The 22040-nt window shown below is 40.4% G+C and overlaps 1 protein-coding gene across 1 annotated transcript in view; it reads right to left on the bottom strand.

Moving 5' to 3' along the window:
* CD226 (CD226 molecule) overlaps positions 1-22040 on the bottom strand; it is an 86374-nt gene that overhangs the window by 8809 nt on the left and 55525 nt on the right. Inside the window, exon 3 of the mRNA XM_007460865.1 lies at positions 15422-15769. Within this exon, the coding sequence (XP_007460927.1) occupies positions 15422-15769 (348 nt within the window). The remainder of the gene's footprint in view (positions 1-15421; positions 15770-22040) is intronic.

The raw sequence follows: 22040 nt of genomic DNA, 5'->3' as shown, positions 1-22040 counted from the left end.
TTTTGCGGTACGCGGGCCTCTCACTGTTGTGGCCTCTCCCGTTGCGGAGCACAGGCTCCGGACGCGCAGCGCAGGCTCAGCGGCCGCGGCTCACGGGCCCAGACGCTCCGCGGCATGTGGGAGCTTCCCGGACCGGGGAATAAACCCGCATCCCCTGCATCAGCAGGCGGACTCTCAACTACCGTGCCACCAGGGAAGCCCCGAGGCGCCATCTTTATGGCCACATCTCTATATCTTTAGGCAGCAGATTTTCCAGGAAGAACAGCACAGCTTCCCTCTCTCTTGAAATAAAAGCTGAAACGCTTGTACCCTGACTCCCAGGCTATCTGGAATCCCACAGCAACCTGTGAACCATACTTTTCACAGCATTCTTCCCAATCCTTCACTCAGATGATTTCTTCCTTCCTGACCCACTATAGCTGAGAGTTTTTTCATGATAAGAGCTCAAAGTCTACTCCACTCATTCTTTTGCAATCTTTACTGCAAAAAGAAACTAAATCAAAAAATAAACATTATTTGTATGCTTTAAATTTGTTAACCTGTAAGGTGAATAAAGATAGAAAAAATATATGAACACTTTTAAAGCCCTTTTATGTAGAGTGTCTAAGATAGGATTGTGTCCCAATACGATGGGGAGAAGGAAAGCGAAATTTATTCAGAACAAAAATACACTGAACAACAACAAAAAAAATACACTGAACAACAACAACAAAAATACACTGAACAACAACAACAACAAAAATACACTGAACAACAACAAAAATACATTGAACCACCACTGCAAAAGGAACAAGGATATTTTTTCCCCATCAAATAAGAAACTAATGTTTTTAACCTCTTGGCACATTATTAAAAGCAAACAAAATACCTGAAAGCATTTGCATTATAACACAGGCCTACAAAAGGACCCGCAGTTGCTCTGCTGACATCATTTGAATACAGTAGATGCTAAGGTTAAATTAAATAGGCATGGTGGAAAAAAATGAAAGTTATGATCAAAAAATTCATTGACGGTATTTTGGGAAAATTATTTACCTGTTTTTTGAAATTTAGATCTTAATTACAGTAAAGAATTACAGTAAAAAAAAAAAAGCCAATCTGGGTGGACTACAGAGATCTAAATGTAAACATGAGAAGAAACTATAAATGAGTATTATTTAATCTCTGTAATGAGAAACGACTTTCCAATTTATACAAATAAGGAAATACATAGGATTGACTGGGTCAAAATGAAAAATATCTGTAGGTCAAAATCATCACATGTAAAGGCAAAAAATTAGTATCTTTAACATACCTTTGCTATCAAGAAAAACCTATGTTAAGACAATAAGAAAGATAAAAACAACTTATTAACCAAAAGTGCTTAAAGACAAGTTTGCATGAGAGGAGGAAGGTGGCAAGATGGACGACCTCAGGCTCCATCTGGGGAGAGAAATCTGCCGCAACCTGCCTCTGGGAAGAAATCGCTCTCTGTGCGTCAGACCTTTCCACGAGCTTCTTGCACATTTGATTAATTACTTTTTTCCTAAAGAAATGCTCAGAAATGTGAACAAAGAGTTTTGTGGAACATTTATAACAGCAAAAAGAAAATCCTTATTTCCCAGCAGCACTCTAAAGTAAGACTACACAGCTGAGGGTCTCAAATGTAATTAGAATCACAGGGCAGGGGGATGGGGGGAGGCTCGTTAAACCACAGATGGCTGAGCTCCCCCCTCAGAATTTCTGACTCAGGATGTTTGTGTGGGTCCCAGAATTTGCAGCTCCTGTGTGATGCTGGTGTGGGGCCACCTCCTAGAGAATCACAGCTATAGACATTAGGATCATGGGTGTAAAGAATCCCAATGAAATGGAAAACTGCTGACTCTAGATAGAAAGTTAAGTAAAATTTCAAAGCCAGAATTCACAGTTGTGCATGCTATGATATCTCAATCAAGTATAGAACTTAGGGGAAAAAACCTGCCAGGCAGCAACATGCCAAAATTTTAAAGTGATGATCTTCAGGGAATAGAATTAAAAGCCATTGTTTCTTTAAGCTTTTTTGCTATTTTCCAGATGTACTAAATGATGTATTGCTTTTAATAATCAGAAAAAAATAGTACAAAAATTTAAAGGTCTGCATGCTTAAAGCAGAATACGCTGCCAATTTTTAGTGGTTATATTTAAAGTGCAGGATGTAGAGAGCGTCTTTGCAGAAGTGTACTCAGAATCCTTAAGAATGAAGATGGCATTCTTTGCTAAGCTCTCAATTATATGAATTAAGTAGAAACCACTGAAAAGTATCTTCATTTGTTTCACACTGCTCACTTATAAAGCCAAAAATCTAAATTTCAGATGCATTCCTTAATGTGAAATATGTTGCCTCTTTTTAACCTCTTCTAGCAATGGGTGACCTGCTGGACTCAGATCCGTCTTCTTCACTCATCTTTTAACACATAGTGTTGAGGCAGACTGTGTACCTGGCATTAGAGATGAAATGGTGGGCACCGACAAAAAGCACGGGAGTCTGGTAGAGATTCACTTACAATCCAGAGTATCCCAGCCTATAGCCAATCCTACCTGTTACCTCCTTCTCAGCTTCCCACCCCTCTGCTGCGTTATTGTGAACCAGCAGTACTTGGACCAGGCTGGTGTAAGCACCCAACTTGCTGGGCCTTGTGAGGCTAAAACCAAAAAAAAAAAAAAATGGAAAAGCAAATGGGTGTGGGTGCTTTAGGGAGTTAATCAATAGTTCCTAACGTTCACTTTTTCCTAAATTCTTTTAATGGATCTTAGCTTGAGTAACATCAGCCCTCAAGCCCCTCTCTTAAAGAAAGAATTACTGTCTCTTCTTGGCAGCCACTTTTTTGCTGACTTTTTTTTTCAACCTTCATCCCAGCGCGGTGTTGATTCATAGGACAAAAGTGTCGTGAACCATAAAGCCATTATTTTCCCTCCCATCAAGAAAGATAAATAGGACTCCCCTGGTGGCGCAGTGGTTAAGAATCCACCTGCCAACGCAGGGGACACGGGTTCGAGCCCTGGTCCGGGAAAATCCCACATGCCATGAAGCAACAAAGCCCGTGCACAGCTACTGAGCCTGTGCTCTAGAACCCACGAGCCACAACTACTGAGCCCACGTGCCACAACTACTGGAGCCCGTGTGCCTAGAGCCCATGCTCTGCAACAAGAGAAGCCACCGCAATAAGAAGCCCACGCACTGCAAGTAAGAGTAGCCCCTGCTCGCTGCAACTAGAGAAAGCCTGTGTGCAGCAACGAAGACCAAATGCAGCCAAAAATAAATACATAAAATAAATAAATTTATTTAAAAAGGAAAGAAAGGTAAATACAGTTAAAACAATTTAAAGCACATCAGTGAGATATACAAATGAGTAACTTACTCGAGGACTGCAAACCTCCAGGCTACGTTTCTGCCAATGACAAGTATTTACAGCTGAGTTATAAACCCTTAGAAAGGCTTGGGATATAAATACTTCCAGGTCCTTGCCTCAGAGTCAGGCGGGTAAGAGCAGGCATTGATGTTTACTATTTATCTTTTATTAGAGTCTGGGGTGGAGTTAGGGACTGGGGAAACCAAGCAACTTAGAACCTAAATATCTGGACCAAAAAACATGCTGAGAAAAACTCAGAGATCCTGACCCTCTACCCAGCCCTGGGCAGGTCATGGTAGATACCAGTAAAAGTTATTCTTGCTGTCTTACCTCATCAAAAAGAAGAGAAATATTTGACTTCACTCTATGTACAGATGGGATACACACCGTGTATGTTCCCACAGGATAGATGTGTTAGTTGACAGACTCAGCACTATCAGGTTGATTCCAATTTTTGACTCACTGTACAATGCAAATATCCAATCTTCGTCCCACATTAGACACTGATTTGCTGAAAAAATAGATGCAGGAGGGAAGCCTTCAGTTCTAAGTCCTATCTTCTAATTCTTTTTCCTGGAAGACCCCAGCGTAAGATCACTTGATCTTCTGGACACTTTTTTGGCAACTGCAAAATGATGATGCAATCAATCCAAGGGTGGCCATGGGGGTGGCTCTAGATAAAACATGTAGGGGGGCTTTATTTACATATTTACATATTTTAAGCACCACATAATGTAAGCTGTTAAGAGTGAACTTATGTTTTGTCCGCACACATTCAAAATTAGAGTTAAATAACTAATTTCTATTCTTTTCACGTTGACATTCCATGTTGCACTAGTCGTGTATAACAGAGGATGCTTGTTCCTGTAACTAGATTCACCTTTCTGGGGAAAGGTAGAAATGGTGTTGATAAACATGTATAAAATGGTTGTAGCTTTGGAGGACCACCGGAAAAAATGGTAGTCTGAAGTCCGTTGAACGTTCCTGTATGCCTGAAATACAGGCATGGTAATATGATCCCAAGTTTTCAAAGGTCGACTTTCTTTGTGCAGACCGATTTTATATTCTTTGTAGCTCAGAAACCTTTCCTTGTTTTATAGCAAGAAGGTCCTAGGGAATAAATTATTTTCAGAGAATTAAAGGGCCATGACATCAACCTCTAATTTTTCTTCTGAGTGAATAGTAACTATTCCTCCTCAAAATGAAAGTATTATCGTACATGTGGCATCTAAAATATGACACAAATGAACTTATCTATGAAACAGAAACAGATTCACAGATATAGAGAACAGACTTCTGGTTGCCAAGGGGGAGGGGGTTGGGAGTTTGGGGTCAGCAGATGCAAGCTATTATGTACAGAATTGATAAACAACAAGGTCCTACTGTATAGCACAGGGAGCTCTATTCAATATTCTGTAATAAACCATAATGGAAAGGAATATAAAAAAGTATATATATACATGTATAACTGAATCACTTTGCTGGACAGCAGAAACTAACACAATATTGTAAATCAACTATACTTCAATAAAATAAAAAAGTAAAAGTATTATTAGATTTTAACTGAGAAACATGAGGTGCAGAGAATCTAAATAATTGTCCTGTAATTACACAGCAAGCCAATGAGGAAGCGAGTTTCTAATCTTATGTACACGTTTTGCTGCAATGGTTTTGCCTCTCTTGATGGAAAATAGTTTTCCAAGTGACTTAAACACTTTAAAACTTTACGTCTGTTGAGAAACACATAGTCTGAGATAGGCTGTAAAGTCTACTACTCAATAGGCTGACCGCAGTAGCTACGTTTTCTGGTATCACCGTGTGCACTGGCTGTACTCTGGGCCATAGTGCTCTACAGCGATTGAAGGGTACCCAAGTCAGCATATGTGGCACAGGGATGGTGAACGTTCTGATTTGCTAATTTGTTGAGAAAATTTTCAAGGCTGACTCCATCATATTAGATGTCTCACCTTTCTACCCAAGTATTCCTTAGTCTTACGTTCTATTTCTTAAAATATTTCTACATTTTCATAAACAGATATTATTTATTAAAGGAGATTGTAATTTACACATCACAAGTCAGAATGTCAAGACCTGCACACTTCCTGCTCACTTCTGTGGTGAATTAGTGTGCAGAAAAGAGTTAATGTAGCAGCCCCAAGACTGCTGGCCTTAGAAAGGCCTGCTTACAAGGTTGGCCCTTGGCTAGTGTGTGGGAACTTGGATTTGGGGAGTGTTCTCACCATTTCTTAACTGTTAGGGTGGTTTATTGAGTCTAAACTGTTGATACAAACAATGTGGTTTATGCTAACTAAACACCTGCTTTCCTTCTGGGAATTAGTCCTTCTGACTCTGCCCCATGCATCTTTTCCCTTTGCTGATTTTGCTTTGTATTCTTTTGCTGTAATAAATCAAAGCCATATCTTTGGAATGTAATCATCAAAGAAGAGAGAGCCCGTATCTTCCAATTCTGTGGGAAGGTAGAACCCTAACTTCCAAGGGCACCTTGCTCCGAGGTGCAAAACTAGCTCCTGGCATAAAGAGGAGGTAGCATAAGAAGCTCATTTTTCCTTTGGGTAAAGCCAATTAGCTAACATAGATGGTCATACCAGGTGAATTTAGGATGAGCTGTGTGTGACAAATGATGCTATCAAGTCCTCCTACTTGACGACTAGTTACTGTTTACCTTGAGAACATGCATATAATGGGTTGTATCTGCCAGGCTTTACAAAAGGTTAAGATTTCCTTCTGTCTTTGCAGTGTCTTAGCGGACTGCCTGTGATGCATATCACAATTCTGGTTTCATGCTTATTCAACAATAAGATTGTTTTCTTTCCCTTCTTCCTTGGTGGAGCGGTTTTCTGGGTAGGGAGATTTTGTTTCCCATTCTAATTCCCCAACACATTGTTGTTATTACTGTTGTTTAACCAAGTGTAACTCTACATTACTGTGTCACTATCATGCTTATCCATGAGGATATAATGGGAAATTTTTCAAATACTCCACTAAAATCAAGATGAACATTTTACCCATGCAATAAAACATAAGTAGGCATAACATACCATTTAAACTATTTATTTATTTAGCTGTTCAAGATAAAGGTCCATAAATGTGAGAGAATATAACTCTTCAGAATATTTAATATAGAAAATAGACTTCTGTTTTTTCGTGGGAGATTGTGAAGGCAAAGTCCTTGCTGTCCTTACTCTGATGGCTAATAACTGCAGCTCTGGGTCCAATGGTCATTAGTCAGCCAGGAGAACTGGAGGGAGAGCCGGATTCGAGAGGAAGGAGGAGGGACTTAAGGCGGAAGGAGGGCGTGTTCGGGAACTCTGAGCCGGTTCCAGGGCAGTTGCTCAAGGGAGCAAGCTTGCCCACAGGGAGATTCTGCTGGGTGGGTCTGGTGAAGACCTTGGGGGCAGGTGTTCGCAAAGCCAATGAGTCACGTGAGAGCTGAGCTCTCACCGGTTCTCTCCAGCAAGGACCTTAATTCGCCTTTGCCTGGAGGCTACTCCTAAAGTTGCCCTAGCCTGTTCCTGGTGTGGACATGACTTATCAGCAACCAGCACTCCCCTCCAGACCGTAACACCTACTACCTGATTTTGCTTGTGCCTCATGTGACTGTGTGAACACCCTCCCTCACGTGACTTCGGGATACCTGCAAACACCAGAAAAGGGGACGAGTCAGCGGGGAACCCACAGACACAGCACCTGCGGCGACCTCAGCAGGTGGAGCTGGGCGATCGAACTCCCGCTCCTTTGCCTACAGATGCTCTATGTGCTGGTTCGGTAGGGTAACCCACTGCACCTATGAACCTCCTAAAAGGATGGACACAAGGCTGTGGAACTCCACAGTAGCCAGCTTCCCTTGTGATGTTGCTGTTGACGGCAGTAATGATTTTTTCCTTCCACTTGGAGAAGCAATATAGTGCCACAGTTAAGAAAAAGAACCCTGAAGCCAGTCTGCATGGCTTTGAATACCAGCCCCTCTCCCTACTAGCTGTGAAGCCTTGGATAAGCCTTCATGCCTCACTTAACCTCTCCATGCCTCACTTTCCTCATCCATAAAATGTAGATAATAATAGAGCTGTTGTGACAACTAAATGAGTAATTACCAGTAGATTCTTAGAGTGACTGGCACAAACATAAGCATAATGTGTGAGTTTGTCATATAGTGGCCAAGACAAAGCCCTGTGACACTTAGTTCTTATAACTGCTATTTATAACTTTTCCCTTGGGTCCTTAGAAAACTTTAGACTTCAAACTATATGGCATTTATAAAGGCCTATATATAAATGTGCTATAAATGTCATACAGATATTTTCAGAATATGAAACAGACAGCAAGCTTTGGGCTGAATATTTACCTCCAAATATTCTATCCAACTTAAGACATTTTAATTAAAAAACTGTTTACTAAGTGCTCTACAAAACACGTGAAAGCTAATGCCTGGCTATAAGAAATAAGCGCTCTGGTAATAATTGCAAAACCTGCAGCTTTATGCTCTAGAGTTTAATTATCCATCTGATCTCTCAGTTTTTAAAATAGCCAGCGATTAAAAAAAAGGAATTGCACGATTGGATTTCAAAGCTGATTATCTTTACTTATTAGACCAGGAAGAGAAGACAGTAGCCAGCATAAAAGCAAAACAACCTGTTTTGATTAAAGTATTTGGGATTTGTGTGTTTCTTGTGAGTGTAAAATTGCCCACACAAGCACATGTATTTATTGAATGTTTACCATATGGCAGATTGTTCCATCTAACAATATTCACAGTTATCTTAATTCACAAAATTTGTGTATATACACATACAAATTAAAAGAGTGAAGAATTTATCTCAGTGCTCTATATAAAACATGAAAAAATCAGAATAATGGTTATACTTTGCAAACCTGTATTTTTTTTATATTTGTAAACTCACCTCTTATGTGGCCCCAATTTGGGGGTCATTTGCAACATCCATCATGTCCTTGAGCTTCTTTGATTTGAAGGCACAGAAAATATCCCATCCTTTGTTAACATAGTTTGTCATCTCAATATTTACTCTTTACTTGACCGTGTCCATCACTGTGTTGATAAGGATTTTTCATTTCACTCACTATTCACCTTAGCTAAAGCCGTTTCTCACTCCTCACCAGTGCAGTGGAGAGCTTTAAACAGTTCAACCTTACATCGTGAAAGGAAGAATCTCTTCCTGTGGGTTAATTAAATAAAACACTACTCTTATACTTAAAAGATTATGAACATCATAGTTATTTTTGAGCTTTAGGCAAAGTGAAAGGCATCAAATTAACCCTGGAAATGAAGTTTAGAGTGACCAATGAGAATTACGAAATACTTATTTTATTAAATTATCCGAGCGAGTCCTCTGTTAAATAAATAACTCTTAAAAACCCCTGAATCGTTTCAGTGTAAATAACTTTAAGATACAAATGGGGGTTCAAAGATGTATCTCTACAAATGACAGATCCGTGTTTATTCTTCATTTCTTGTTCTTTTAAATAACATAGCCCTCTGCAAACCTACTAGGTCACCTTTGAATATTTGTCAAGTGTCAGGTCAGTACATGTTTGAAATACCTCAATTGAAGTTGGAAGTTGTCTGACTAATTGAATTGCAATACTTAAAACTAGAATTGCTATTAAGAATGAAATGCCATTAATCTTATATGAAGAACTAATTTTTTTTTAATTTTAAGTAATTTTCTACTTGCCTTTGGGGAAAACTTCACATAGTCATCTACGTTCAGTTTCTAATAAGGCTCTAAGAGACAATTACAAGCTGTTAACAATTCCCAGCACACACACGACAAAGGAGTCCAAAGGGCTATTTTGCCTTTGGAGTCATTAGGCAGGTCTCTCACACAAGTGTGGTCATGGATTTTAAATGGGAAGAAAATCAGTACATTTTTCTGAATTTGAATTCCTACCTGTACTCTAAGTTCCTAAGGAGAGGAAAGTGTCATGAAAATTACTTGAAATTCAGGCTGAGGATAAAGATCCCCTTGAAGAAAAGCAGTTCCTTGGATTAGCTGCTTTCTAATACCACCAACTTACTTTGTTTATAGTAGTGATAACAATACACATTCATCAATGTTCCTTATGTAAGAGCACCATCAAATCCACTTAACATTAGATTTTCAACATTTCCTTCTCTCTGTTAATAACTTGTCAATCCAATACCTTGTTTATCTACACAAATATGGTACGTATAAACAATGACTGCAGGCAAACATTCCAGGACTGTGTGCCTTAGGAAAGATGAATAAATCAACATGTGGGCTCACAAAACAAACTGAATGACTGACTGCTTGCTTGCTTTTTTTTTTTAATTAGATGTCTCATAAAAGAACTGATGTGGGCAGAGGCAACTGTAAAACTATGACATAATAGGCCCTGATTGAGCAATCAACTCACTTGTGATGTTGGAAACAGTATGTTTCATCTGGATACCCAGTTATCATCCAGAATTTTAATAACATAACTAAATTGGGCTAAAAATTGTACTTGATCCGTATTGGTAGAGGCTATTTGAGCCTCCAGGCAGTGACACCAGTGCTCTGGGATTCTGGTCCTGTGGTTCTATCATATAAATTAACTGTCATGGACATTATTTTCTATGTAGGAAGAGATGATAAAAGGCTGAGGTTCATCACACCAGGTCACGGAAATGTATGTATCTGGCAGCCCAGCACATACCAGCTCAGAAAACTGCCATGCCTACAATAGTTGCATCTATTATAAATTCAGAGGAGTGGGACAGAAGGTTCTGGATTAATAAATCCCTAAAAAAATACATTTTGTCGACAACTTCAAACTGTTTAGGAATCCAAATCACCTGGGAGAAAAATGAGTGAATTTTAGCAGAAACTAAGGCCAAAGAAAGAAATGAAGTTTATTTCTCCTCCATAATATTCTCATGGTCTAACTCAGGAGCACAGAGTCCAGAGGCAGTAATCTCCACCAAGCCATCACAGGCAAGATTTAGAACCTATAGCATCTATTCCTCAGCGCTACCCCTTGGTCGACCCCATACCTCACAGAAGAAAGATATGGGAAGATTCTCTTGGTTGTGGCCCCATGATTTCCTAGTGAAAACTTCTGCAATCTCCGTTTATAATTTCCACCCTCCACGTCTGCTGACTAGCAATTATACACCATTTATATAGAATATGCAAAACAAGAGAACTAAAAAAAGGAGGGGCTTCCCTGGTGGCGCAGTGCTTGAGAGTCCGCCTGCCGATGCAGGAGACGCGGGTTCGTGCCCCGTTTCGGGAAGATCCCACATGCCGCGGAGCGGCTGGGCCCGTGAGCCATGGCCACTGAGCCTGCGCGTCCGGAGCCTGTGCTCCGCAAATGGGAGAGGCCACAACAGTGAGAGGCCCGCATAACGCAAGAAAAAAAAAAAAAAAAAAAAAGGAAATCACCTTTTTGAAAGATACATATGTGAACAACGTTCATGAAAATTTTCTCCCCCAACATTGCAGTGGATTTTCTGAGGGTTCAGATTTCTTTGATCAGCAATCACTAAATCTCAAATGTTGTGTTGATGAAGAAAATCTAGAAATAATCCAGCTAGAAAACTGGGAAATAAAATGGACACAGTCCCTACTAGAACATACAGAAATATTAACATACACAGAATCGGTCAAGAACGCTTATTAAGCACATTCTGGAAAGATACATTGACAGCTCTAAGCAGAGATGTCATAATCTTTAATCTCAAGTAATTTCTAATATAAGAGTCGGACCATTGCAAATAGAAGCAGTTATTAAATGACTCAAGGGTATCAGTTTCCTAGTTATAAAAGTTTGAGAAATTCAAGATGCTTGATGGTTCGATGTCAGGGAAGCAGTTTGAGCTAATGTGAAAAGATCGTGAAGATGGTAAGATCAGACTGAAACCCTAAAGGAAAGGAGGTAACTGTGGTGAAAATTAGTAAATTGGTTGGGAATAGGAGAAAGTAGGAACGTGGCGTTGGTGACAAGCACAAGCTGACGTTCCAATCTGACCAACGACACCTACCCGTTCTCCAGGCCACCTGTGTGCCCAGCCAAGTGGGTAGGGGACCTGTGGCCCTTCACCAAGTCTGTGCGTCAGCTTGGGTCTGCATCAGTGTGGAGGAAGGGGCACCTTTTTTCTAATTTATCTGCCATTTGTAATTTGTCTACCTGAAGTGGGCTCCTTTTTTGTGGCCCAAAGACCCAGTATGTGACAGTGGTAGCCTAGTTTGAGAGCTCAGTCATTCATGTACTGATTATTGCAACTGACTCTTAGCTAATTTTCTCTGCCTCAAATTTCTCTTTTTCTACTATTTGACTTACTTCCTTAAATACTACTTTGTGCCATCTTTGATCAAGAACTGATAGTGGCTTTCATTGCTCTTACGTGAGATCTAGTATTTCACCAAGTTATCACTTAATTGAGCCTACCTCCTTCTATATTAATCCATAACTCAGAATCTCTGTACCAACCTAGTCATTTGAGTGCAATCACCCATGCACAACTCCCCTGCCCCACCCCGTGCATACTGTGTACATCCCCGGACTCTGTTTTGTCCCTTTGCTCTGCTCTGATCATCAAAGCTGTATCTGAAACTTGATGGTTCAGATGAGTGGCCTCGTTGGTGGAAGATGGTTGGGGAAAGACATGAGTAACTATACTTCTTCTTCTTCTTTTTTTTTTTTTTGCGGTACGCAGGCCTCTCACTGTTGTGGCCTCTCCCGTTGCGGAGCACAGGCTCCAGACGCGCAGGCTCAGCGGCCATGGCTCACGGGCCCAGCCGCTCTGCGGCATGTGGGATCCTCCCGGACTGGGGCAGGAACCCGTGTCCCCTGCATCGGCAGGCGGACTCTCAACCACTGCGCCACCAGGGAAGCCCTATACTTCTTAATATAGTTAAAAACTAGTCTTCTCCAGAAACTTTCTGAGGGACTGATTTCATTTCTCTGATCCTCATTATTTTTATAATTAATAAACTCAGTTGAAACAATTGTAGTTTGCACATCATTAAATTAATATTAAAAGACTTCACAAATTATTTTGGTAGAACTTAAAATACTTTTCTCATAAGTAATGAAAATCCAGAGGATATTAAGGGCCAAAAATAATTTTGGTCACTGTCAGTATGCATGCACTTTTCCCCTGTTCCTGGCCCCTGCGGTCTAGACAACCTTCAAATTCAGGAAACTCAGTCTGGAACCATTTTACACTATTTCCCAGGTCTTGAGTGCAAACAGGGGGAGTCAAGTATTTCTTTTCATTCAGCAAAGAAAGTCAATAGTAAATTTGCGTTCAACTCATGCTTCTGCCACTTTCTCCCTCTGTTCAAAATAAGTCAAGGCTTGGATACACAATGTATTAGTTGACATCGTATCATCTTTTCAGTGGCCTCTCAGTACCTGGTACTTGTCTGAAGATGAACACAGGCAGGCAAAATCAGGGGAAGAACGTGTGTGTGTGTGCGTGTGTGTGTGCGTGTGCGTGCGTGCACGCGCGTGTGTGTAGAATACGATAGTCCTGAAAATCTTGCTTTTGGACCCCGTAAAAGAAGTTGATGGGAGCTAACAAAAGGATGCACAGCGGTTTATAAAATCTGTGTCACAATCACCTTTCCCTTGATAGTTGAAATAAATTAAATCAGCTCTACATCTTTTTTAAAAAATTTTTTTAAGGTGTTGGGAGTAGGAGTTTATTAATTAATTAATTTATTTTTGCTGTGTTGGGTCTTCGTTTCTGTGTGAGGGCTTTCTCTAGTTGTGGCAAGCGGGGGCCACTCTTCATCGCAGTGCGCGGGCCTCTCACTATCGCGGCCTCTCTTGTTGTGGAGCACAGGCTCCAGACGCGCAGGCTCAGCGGCCATGCTCACAGGCCCCGCCGCTCCGCGGCATGTGGAATCTTCCCAGACTGGGATACGAACCCATGTTCCCTGCATTGGCAGGCGGACTCTCAACCACTGCGCCACCAGGGAAGCCCAAAATCAGCTCTACATCCTATACCTCTCTGCTTTAATCTCTACATTGATTTTTGACCAAACAGCTTCAGGACTTGAAATAATCGAATCACATCAGGGAAACACAAGTGATCTATTTTTGCTTTCCATCTGATTTTTTATCTTCAATCTTTACTTACAATTATTTTTAAAAGGAATTAAACCAAAACACACAGTAAACAGCTGTCATCTTCTATCAAATATAACTTTTTACTAATGGGCCGAGTTGATATTCTTTCAACCTGTCAGTTGAATGTCAAAAAGCCATTTTTCAAGAATTCAAAACACTTGAACACTAACAATGCTGACCATTACACTGTCACCTTCATTTTGGACACTGTTTATAGCTTATGTACAAAGAAAAGAAACAGCTTTGCGCAAGGAACTTAGCCATGTTTGGGTAACTGAAAGACATTTTTATTAATTAGTAAGAGTTAAATAATTATACCTCCAAGAATCCATTTTCTCTATGAGTTAAGGTGTTTTTAATAACTTTTTCAACATATAATGGACAAGATTTTATTTCAGAAGTGTTTGAAAATGGTTCTTTATGACATTTTCTGAATAGAACTTTTTCTTGCCTTGGTCTCTGAGAGAAGATTAGCGATGACTACCTTTATTCTTTCTTTTTTTCCTGCCAGGTTTTAAAAACACTTCTATAATGCAAGAGTATTTTTTTTTAAAGGTGAGAAATATTTTCTCGATGTCTCTGAAGGAATGGAGTCAACGTGAAGTACCTCTTAATATCTCTCCCCAAAATATTCCAACAACCCTCTTTTTCATCAAGTTCTAAGCTCCCTCTGTCATTAAGAGGAGTAGAGAAAGCCTTGATGCTGTGCGAGGTGACTATGTACAAAAGCTGCTAACCTCTGGCAAAGGGCCTCCTTAGCACACACAGCTGCTACAGTGGCAGCAGTGGAGGCTGCTCTACATACAAAACCTCCTCTTCTTCCTTCCTGATGCAGGAGGGAATCTCAGCCTGTGGTATAAGCAGAGTCTATGAACGGGCAGCCACATCCCAGGAAGCCTTGGCTCTAAAAGTCTGCGCACAAGCCAAGGCACATGAGTTGGCTAGAAGCATATGGAAGAAAGGCAGAAGGAAAGATGGATGGATGGGTAGATGGATAGATGGAAGGATGGAAGGAAGGAAGGGAGGGAGGGAAAGAGGGAGGGAAGAAGAGGGTGAGAGTAAAGTGAAATAAAATTTCTGTCATCAGTAAATATATTTTCTCTGACAGGTCCCTCTGCAGTGAGAAAACCTGCCTGGAAGCAGAGCTGGCAGTCTGAGACAGACTTCCTCCCACTCAGCTGGAATGCGGGTCTACACAGGCCTCTCTGTATCTGCCCATCAGTCGGTGAAATACCACTTTTCCTTACACTCACACAGGTTTTGTGGAGCCTGAAGCTTACACAATTTAGGGCTTCATCGTGACACAGGAGACAAATAACAAATACAAAATAAGTACCGGGCCTTGGAAGGAGCCAGGTCAGGTGAGAGGCCCTGAAGGTCAGTTTCAAAGCTTCAAGGCCAGTCTGTTCCTGCTCCCAGCTCTGAAAAAAACTGAGGGAACCGAAGCTCTGATCTGGCAAAGTAGCAACCACATTATTAAACATTTATTACACTTTACTCAACACTGATTCAGCAAATACCAATCTAACACCTTATTATTACTGAGGATACACGAGGATTATAAAACCTAGTTACCACCATCAAAAAGTTTTAAAGTAATTGGAAAATTAAAAATTATACAGCTGAAAAAAGAAAGAAATTATACAGATGAAACTTATAGGCTGTTGATACCATGTATTTTTCAGACTGACTGAATCTTTTTTTTTAATTTTAGGAAAGTGGCAGATCAAAAAAATGGGAAACATCTATTATTGTTAAATCTGTGATTGATGGGTTAGCAAGATAAATACTACCATTCGATAACTGACAACTTACCAAATTCAATCATTAAAGATATTTTGAATAATAAAGTCATGAAAAAGACAAAGGAAACCAATCCACAGTGGCTGGCTTTTTCCATTTTTGACACATTAAGGCATCTGTCACCTACTCACCTTTGGTTACGATCAGTTTCATCACGAAGGTTTCAGTTTCTCCTGTGCTGGCTTTGAAGCCACAGCGGTAGAGTCCTGAGTCAGAGGCCATAATGTGGGGCATGGTGATGAAGGCCCTCCTCATTCCCTGGGCGCAGTTGCTCAGTATCTGTCTTGGGTACTTTGAAGTGTAACTTCTTCCTTGGGACAAGTTGCAGCTAGTTAAGAGGTCAATCTGATGGGGCTGGATCTTTTCCCATGTAACTTCTTGTAACAGCCATTTCACTTGAGGCTGGCAGGTGAGTGTGACATTTTTTCCAGGTTCTGAGACTGTCTGGCTATTTGATGGCACAGCTGTCTCAAAACGGTCTGAAAAGAGGAAGCAAATGATTATACTTCGGTCCTCAAATTCTTGGATGCTAAGGCGGAAGCCACCCAGAAAGTTCTATCAAAATAATTGGTGATGGAGAGGAGACCTTCAAGATGGAGAAAGAGTAGGACGTGGAGATCACCTTCCTCCCAACAAATACATCAGAAATACAACTACATGTGGAACAGCTCCTACAGAACACCTACTGAACACTGGCAGAAGACCTCAGACCTCCCAAAAGGTAAGAAACTCCCCACGTACCCGGGTAGAGCAAAAGAAAACAGAAAAAACAGAGACAAGAGAATAGGGACGTGACCTGCACCAGTGGGAGGGAGTCGTGAAGGAGGAAAGGTTTCCACACACCAGAAGCCCCTTCGCGGGCAGAGACTGCGGGTGGCAGAGGGGAAGCCTCGGAGCCACAGAGGAGAGCACAGCCTCAGGGGTGCAGAGGGCACAGTGGAGAGATTCCCGCACAGAGGGTCAGTGCCGACCAGCACTCACCAGCCCGAGAGGCTTGTCTGCTCACCCGCCGGGGCGGGCGTGGGCTGGGAGCTGAGGCTCGGGCTTCAGAGGTCGGATCCCAGGGAGAGGACTGGGGTTGGCGGTGTGAACACAGCCTGAAGGGGGCTAGTGCGCCATGACAGGCCGGGAGGGAGTCCGGGAAAAGGTCTGGACCTGCCTTAGAGGTAGGAGACCATTGTTTCAGGGTGTGCGAGGAGACGGGATTCAGAGCACCGCCTAAATGAGCTCCAGAGACAGGCGCAAGCCACGGCTATCAGCGCAGACCCCAGAGACGGGCATGAGACGCTAAGGCTGCTGCTGCTGCCACCAAGAAGCCTGTGTGCCAGCCCAGGTCACTATCTACATCTCCCGTCCCAGAAGCCTGTGCAGCCTGCCACCACCAGGGTCCTGGGATCCAGGGACAACTTCCCCAGGAGAACACGCAGCGAGCCTCAGGCTGGTGCAACGTTACGTGCTCTGCATTCCATACCCCTCCCTCCCTCTGGGCTGAGTGAGACACAGCCCCCTAATCAGCTGCTACTTTAACCCCGTCCTGTCTGAGCAAAGAAGAGATGCCCTCAGGTGACCTACACACAGAGGCGGGGCCAAATCCAAAGCTGAACCCCGGGAGCTGTGTGAACAAAGAAGAGAAAGGGAAATATCTCCCAGCAGCCTCAGGAGCAGCGGATTAAAGTCCCACAATCAACTTGATGTACCCTGCATCCGTGGAATATCTGAATAGATAACGAATCATGCCAAAATTGAGGCGGTGGACTTTGGGAGCAAATGTAGACTTAGGGTTTGCTTTCTGCATCTAATTTGTTTCTGGTTTTATGTTTATCTTAGTTTAGTATTTACAGCCTATTATAATTGGTAGATTTGTTTATTGATTTGGTTGCTCTCTTCTTCCTTTTTTTATATATAGATATATATTTTTTTTCCTTCTCTTTTTGTGAGTGTGTATATGTATACTTCTTTGTGCTTTTGTCGGTATAGCTTTGTTTTTACCATTTGTCCTAGGATTCTGTCTGTCCATTTTTTGTTTGTTGGTTTGTTTAGTATAGTTTTTAGCACTTGTTATCATTGGTGGATTTCTTTTTTGGTTTCATTGCTCTCTTTTTACTTTTTTATATTAATTACTTTTTAATAATTATTTTTAATTTTAATAACCATTTTATTTTCTTTATTTTTTTCCTTTCTTTCTTTCTTTCTTTTTTTCTCCCTTTTCTCTGAGTGCGGTGGCTGACAGGGTCTTGGTGCTCTGCCCAGGTGTCAGGCCTGTGCCTCTGAGGTGGGAGAGCCAAGTTCAGGACATTGGTCCACCAGAGACCTCCTGGCTCCACATAACATCAAACAGCAAAAGCTCTCCCAGAGATCTCTGTCTCAATGCTAAGACCCAGCTACACTCAACAACCAGCAAGCTACAGTGCTGGACACCCTAACCAAACAACCAGCAAGACAGGAATACAACCCCACCCATTAGCAAAGAGACTGCCTAAAATCATAACAAGGTCACAGACACTCCAAAACACACCACCGGACTGCCCACCAGAAAGACAAGATCCAGCCTCATCCACCAGAACATAGGCACTAGTCCCCTCCACCAGGAAGCCTACACAACCCAAAGAACCAACCTTAGCCACTGGGGGAAGACACCAAAAACAACGGGAAATATGAACCTCCAGCCTGTGAAAAGGAGACCCCAAACACAGTAAGTTAAGCAAAATGAGAAGACAGAGAAACACACAGCAGATGAAGGAGCAAGGTAAAAACCCACCAGACCTAACAAATGAAGAGGAAATAGGCAGTCTTACCCGAAAAAGAATTCAGAGTAATGATAGTAAAGATGATCCAAAATCTTGGAAATAGAATGGAGAAAATACAAGAAATGTTTAACAAGGAACTAGAAGAACTAAAGAGCAAACAAACAGTGATGAACAACACAATAAATGAAATTTAAAATTCTCTAGAAGGGATCAATAGCAGAATAACTGACAGAGAAGAACAGATAAGTGACCTGGAAGATAAAATAGTGAAAATAACTACTGCAGAGAAGAATAAAGAAAATAAATGAAAAGAATTGAGGACAGTCTCAGAGACCTCAGGGACAACATTAAACACACCAACATTCAATTTAAAGGGGTCCCAGAAGAAGAAGAGAAAAAGAAAGGGACTGAGAAAATATTTGAAGACATTATAGTTGAAAACTTCCCTAATATGGGAAAGGAAATAGTTAATCAAGTCTAGGAAGCACAGGGAGTCCCATACAGCATAAATCCAAGGGGAAACATGCAAGACACACATTAAACAAACTGTCAAAAATTAAATACAAAGAAAACATATTAAAAGCAGCAAGGGAAAAGCAACAAATAACATACAAGGGAATCCCCATAAGGTTAACAGCTGATCTTTCAGCAGAAACTCTACAGGCCAGAAGGGAGTGGCAGGATATATTTAAAGTGATGAAGGGGAAAAACCTACAACCAAGATTACTCTACCCAGCAAGGATCTCATTCAGATATGATGGAGAAATTAAAACCTTTACAGAAAAGCAAAAGCTAAGAGAATTCAGCACAACCAAACCAGCTTTACAACAAATACTAAAGGAACTTCTCTAGGCAGGAAACACAAAAGAAGGAAAAGACCTACAATAACCAACCCAAAACCACTAAGAAAATGGTAATAGGAACATACATATCGATAATTATCTTAAATGTAAATGGATTAAATGCTCCAACCAAAAGACACAGACTGGCTGAATGGATATAAAAAAAGATCCATATATATGCTGTCTACAAGAGACCCACTTCAGACCTAGGAACACATACAGACTGAAAGTGAGGGGATGGAAGAAGATATTCCAAACAAATGGAAATCAAAAGAAAGCTGGAGTAGCAATACTCATATCAGATAAAATAGACTTTAAAATAAAGAATGTTACAAGAGACAAGGAATGACACTACGTAATGATCAAGGGATCAATCCAAGAAGAAGATATAACAATTATAAATATACATTCACCCAACATCGGAGCGCCTCAATACATAAGGCAACTGCTAACAGCTACACAAGAGGAAATTGACAGTAACACAATAATAGTGGGGGACTTTAACAATTCACTTACACCAATGGAGAGATCATCCAAACAGAAAATTAATAAGAAAACACAAGCTTTAAATGACACAATAGACAAGATAGATTTAATTGATATTTATAGGACATTCGATCCAAAAACAGCAGATTACACTTTCTTCTCAAGTGTGCACGGAACATTCTACAGGATAGATCACATCTTGGGTCACAGATCAAGCCTCAGTAAAGTTAAGAAAATTGAAATCATATCAAGCATCTTTTCTAACCACAATGCTATGAGATTAGAAATCAATTACAGGGAAAAAAATGTAAAAAACACAAACACGTGGATGCCAAACAATACGTTACTAAATAACCAAGAGATCACTGAAGAAATCAAAGAGGAAGTCAAAAAACACCTAGAGACAAATGACAATGAAAACACAATGATCCAAAACCTATGGGATGCAGCAAAAGCAGTTCTGAGGGAAGTTTATAGCTATACAAGCCTACCTCAAGAAACAAGAAAAACCTCAAATAAACAATCTAACCTTACACCTAAAGGAACTAGAGAAAGAAGAACAAACAAAACCCAAAGATAGCAGAAGGAAAGAAATCATAAAGATCAGAGCAGAAATAAATGAAACAGAAACAAGGAAAACAACAGCAAAGATCAATAAAACTAAAAGCTGGTTCTTTAAGAACATAAAAAAAGTTGATAAACCATCAAGAAAAAGACGGACAGGACTCAAATCAATAAAATTAGAAATTAAAAAGGAGAAGTTACAACAGACACCGCAGAAATACAAAGCATCTTAAGGGACTACTACAAGCAAGTCTATGGCAATAAAATGGACAACCTGGATGAAATGGACAAGTTCTTAGAAAGGTATAACCCTCTAAGACTCAACCAGGAAGAAAGAGAAAATATGAACAGACCAATCACAAGTAATGAAATTGAAAATGTGATTAAAAATCGTCCAAGAAACAAAATCCAGGACCAGACGGCTTCACAGGTGAATTCTATCAAACATTTAGAGAAGAGTTAACACCCATCATTCTCAAACTCTTCCAAAAAATTGAAGAGGAAGGAAAACTCCCAATCTCATTCCATGAGGCACCCATCACCCTGATACCAAAACCAGACAAAGATACTACAAAAAAAGAAAGTTACAGACCAATGTCACTGATGAATATAGGTTGAAAATTCCTCAACAAAATAGCAGCAAACAGAATCCAACAAAACATTAAAAGGATCATACACCATGATCAAGTGAGATTTATCCCAGAGATGCAAGGTTTCTTCAATATATGCAAATCAATCAATGTGATACACCATATCAACAAATTGAAGAATAAAAACCATACGATCATCTCAGTAGATGCAGAAAAAGATTCTGACAAAAGTCAACACCCATTTATGATAAAAACTCTCCAGAAAGTGGCCATAGATGGAACCTATTCAACATAATAAAGGCCATATATGAAAAACACATAGTAAACATCATTCTCAATGGTAAAAAACTGAAAGCATTGTTATAAGTTCAGGAACAAGACAAGGATGTCCACTCTCACCACTCTTATTCAACATAGTTTTGGAAGTCTTAAGCATGGAAATCAGAGAAGAAAAAGAAATAAAAAGAATACAAATTGGAAAAGAAGAAGTTAAGCTGTTGCTGTTTACAGATGACATGATGCTATACATAGAGAATCCTAAAGATGCTACCAGAAAACTATTAGAGGTAATCAATGAATTTGGCAAAGTAGCAGGATGCAAAATTAAGGCACAGAAGTCTCTTGCATTCCTATACACTAATGATGAAAAATCTGAAAGATAAATTAAGGAAACACTCCCATTTACCATTGCAACAAGAAGAATAAAATACCTAGGAATAAACCTACCTAAGGAGACAAAAGACCTGTATGCAGAAAACTATAAGACACTGATGAAAGAAAGTAAAGATGATACAAACAGATGGAGAGATATACCATGTTCTTGGATTGGAAGAATCAAAATTGTGAAAATGACTATACTACCATAAGCAATCTACAGATTCAATTCAATCCCTATCAAACTACCAAGGGCTTTTTTCACAGAACTGGAACAAAAAATTTCACAATTTGTATGGAAACACAAAAGACCCCGAATAGCCAAAGCAATCTGGAGAAAGAAAAACGGAGCTGGAGGAATCAGGCTCTTGGACTTCACACTACACAACAAAGCTACAGTAATCAAGACAGTATGGTACTGGCACAAAAACAGAAATACAGATCAATGGAACAGGATAGAAAGCCCAGAGATAAACCAAGCACATATGGTCAACTTATTTTTGATAAAGGAGGCAAGGATATACAATGGAGAAAAACAGCCTCTTCAATAAGTGGTGTTGGAAAAACTGGACAGCTACATGTGAAAGAATGAAACTAGAACACTCCCTAACACCACAGACAAAAATAAACTCAAAATGGATTAAAGACCTAAATGTAAGGCCAGTCACTCGAAAAGTCTTAGCGGAAAACATAGGCAGAACACTCTATGACATAAATCACAGCAAGATCCTTTTTGACCCACCTCCTATAGAAATGGAAATAAAAACAAAAATAAACAAATGGGACCTAATGAAACTTCAAAGCTTTTGCACAGCAAAGGAAACCATAAACAAGACCAAAAGACAACCCTCAGCATGGGAGAAACTA

Source organism: Lipotes vexillifer, unplaced genomic scaffold (genome assembly GCF_000442215.2).
Source record: "Lipotes vexillifer unplaced genomic scaffold, Lipotes_vexillifer_v1.1 scaffold564, whole genome shotgun sequence".
NCBI lineage: Eukaryota > Metazoa > Chordata > Mammalia > Artiodactyla > Lipotidae > Lipotes > Lipotes vexillifer.
Note: the sequence above shows the minus strand (reverse complement) of the source record. Positions and strands in the feature narration are given on the sequence as shown.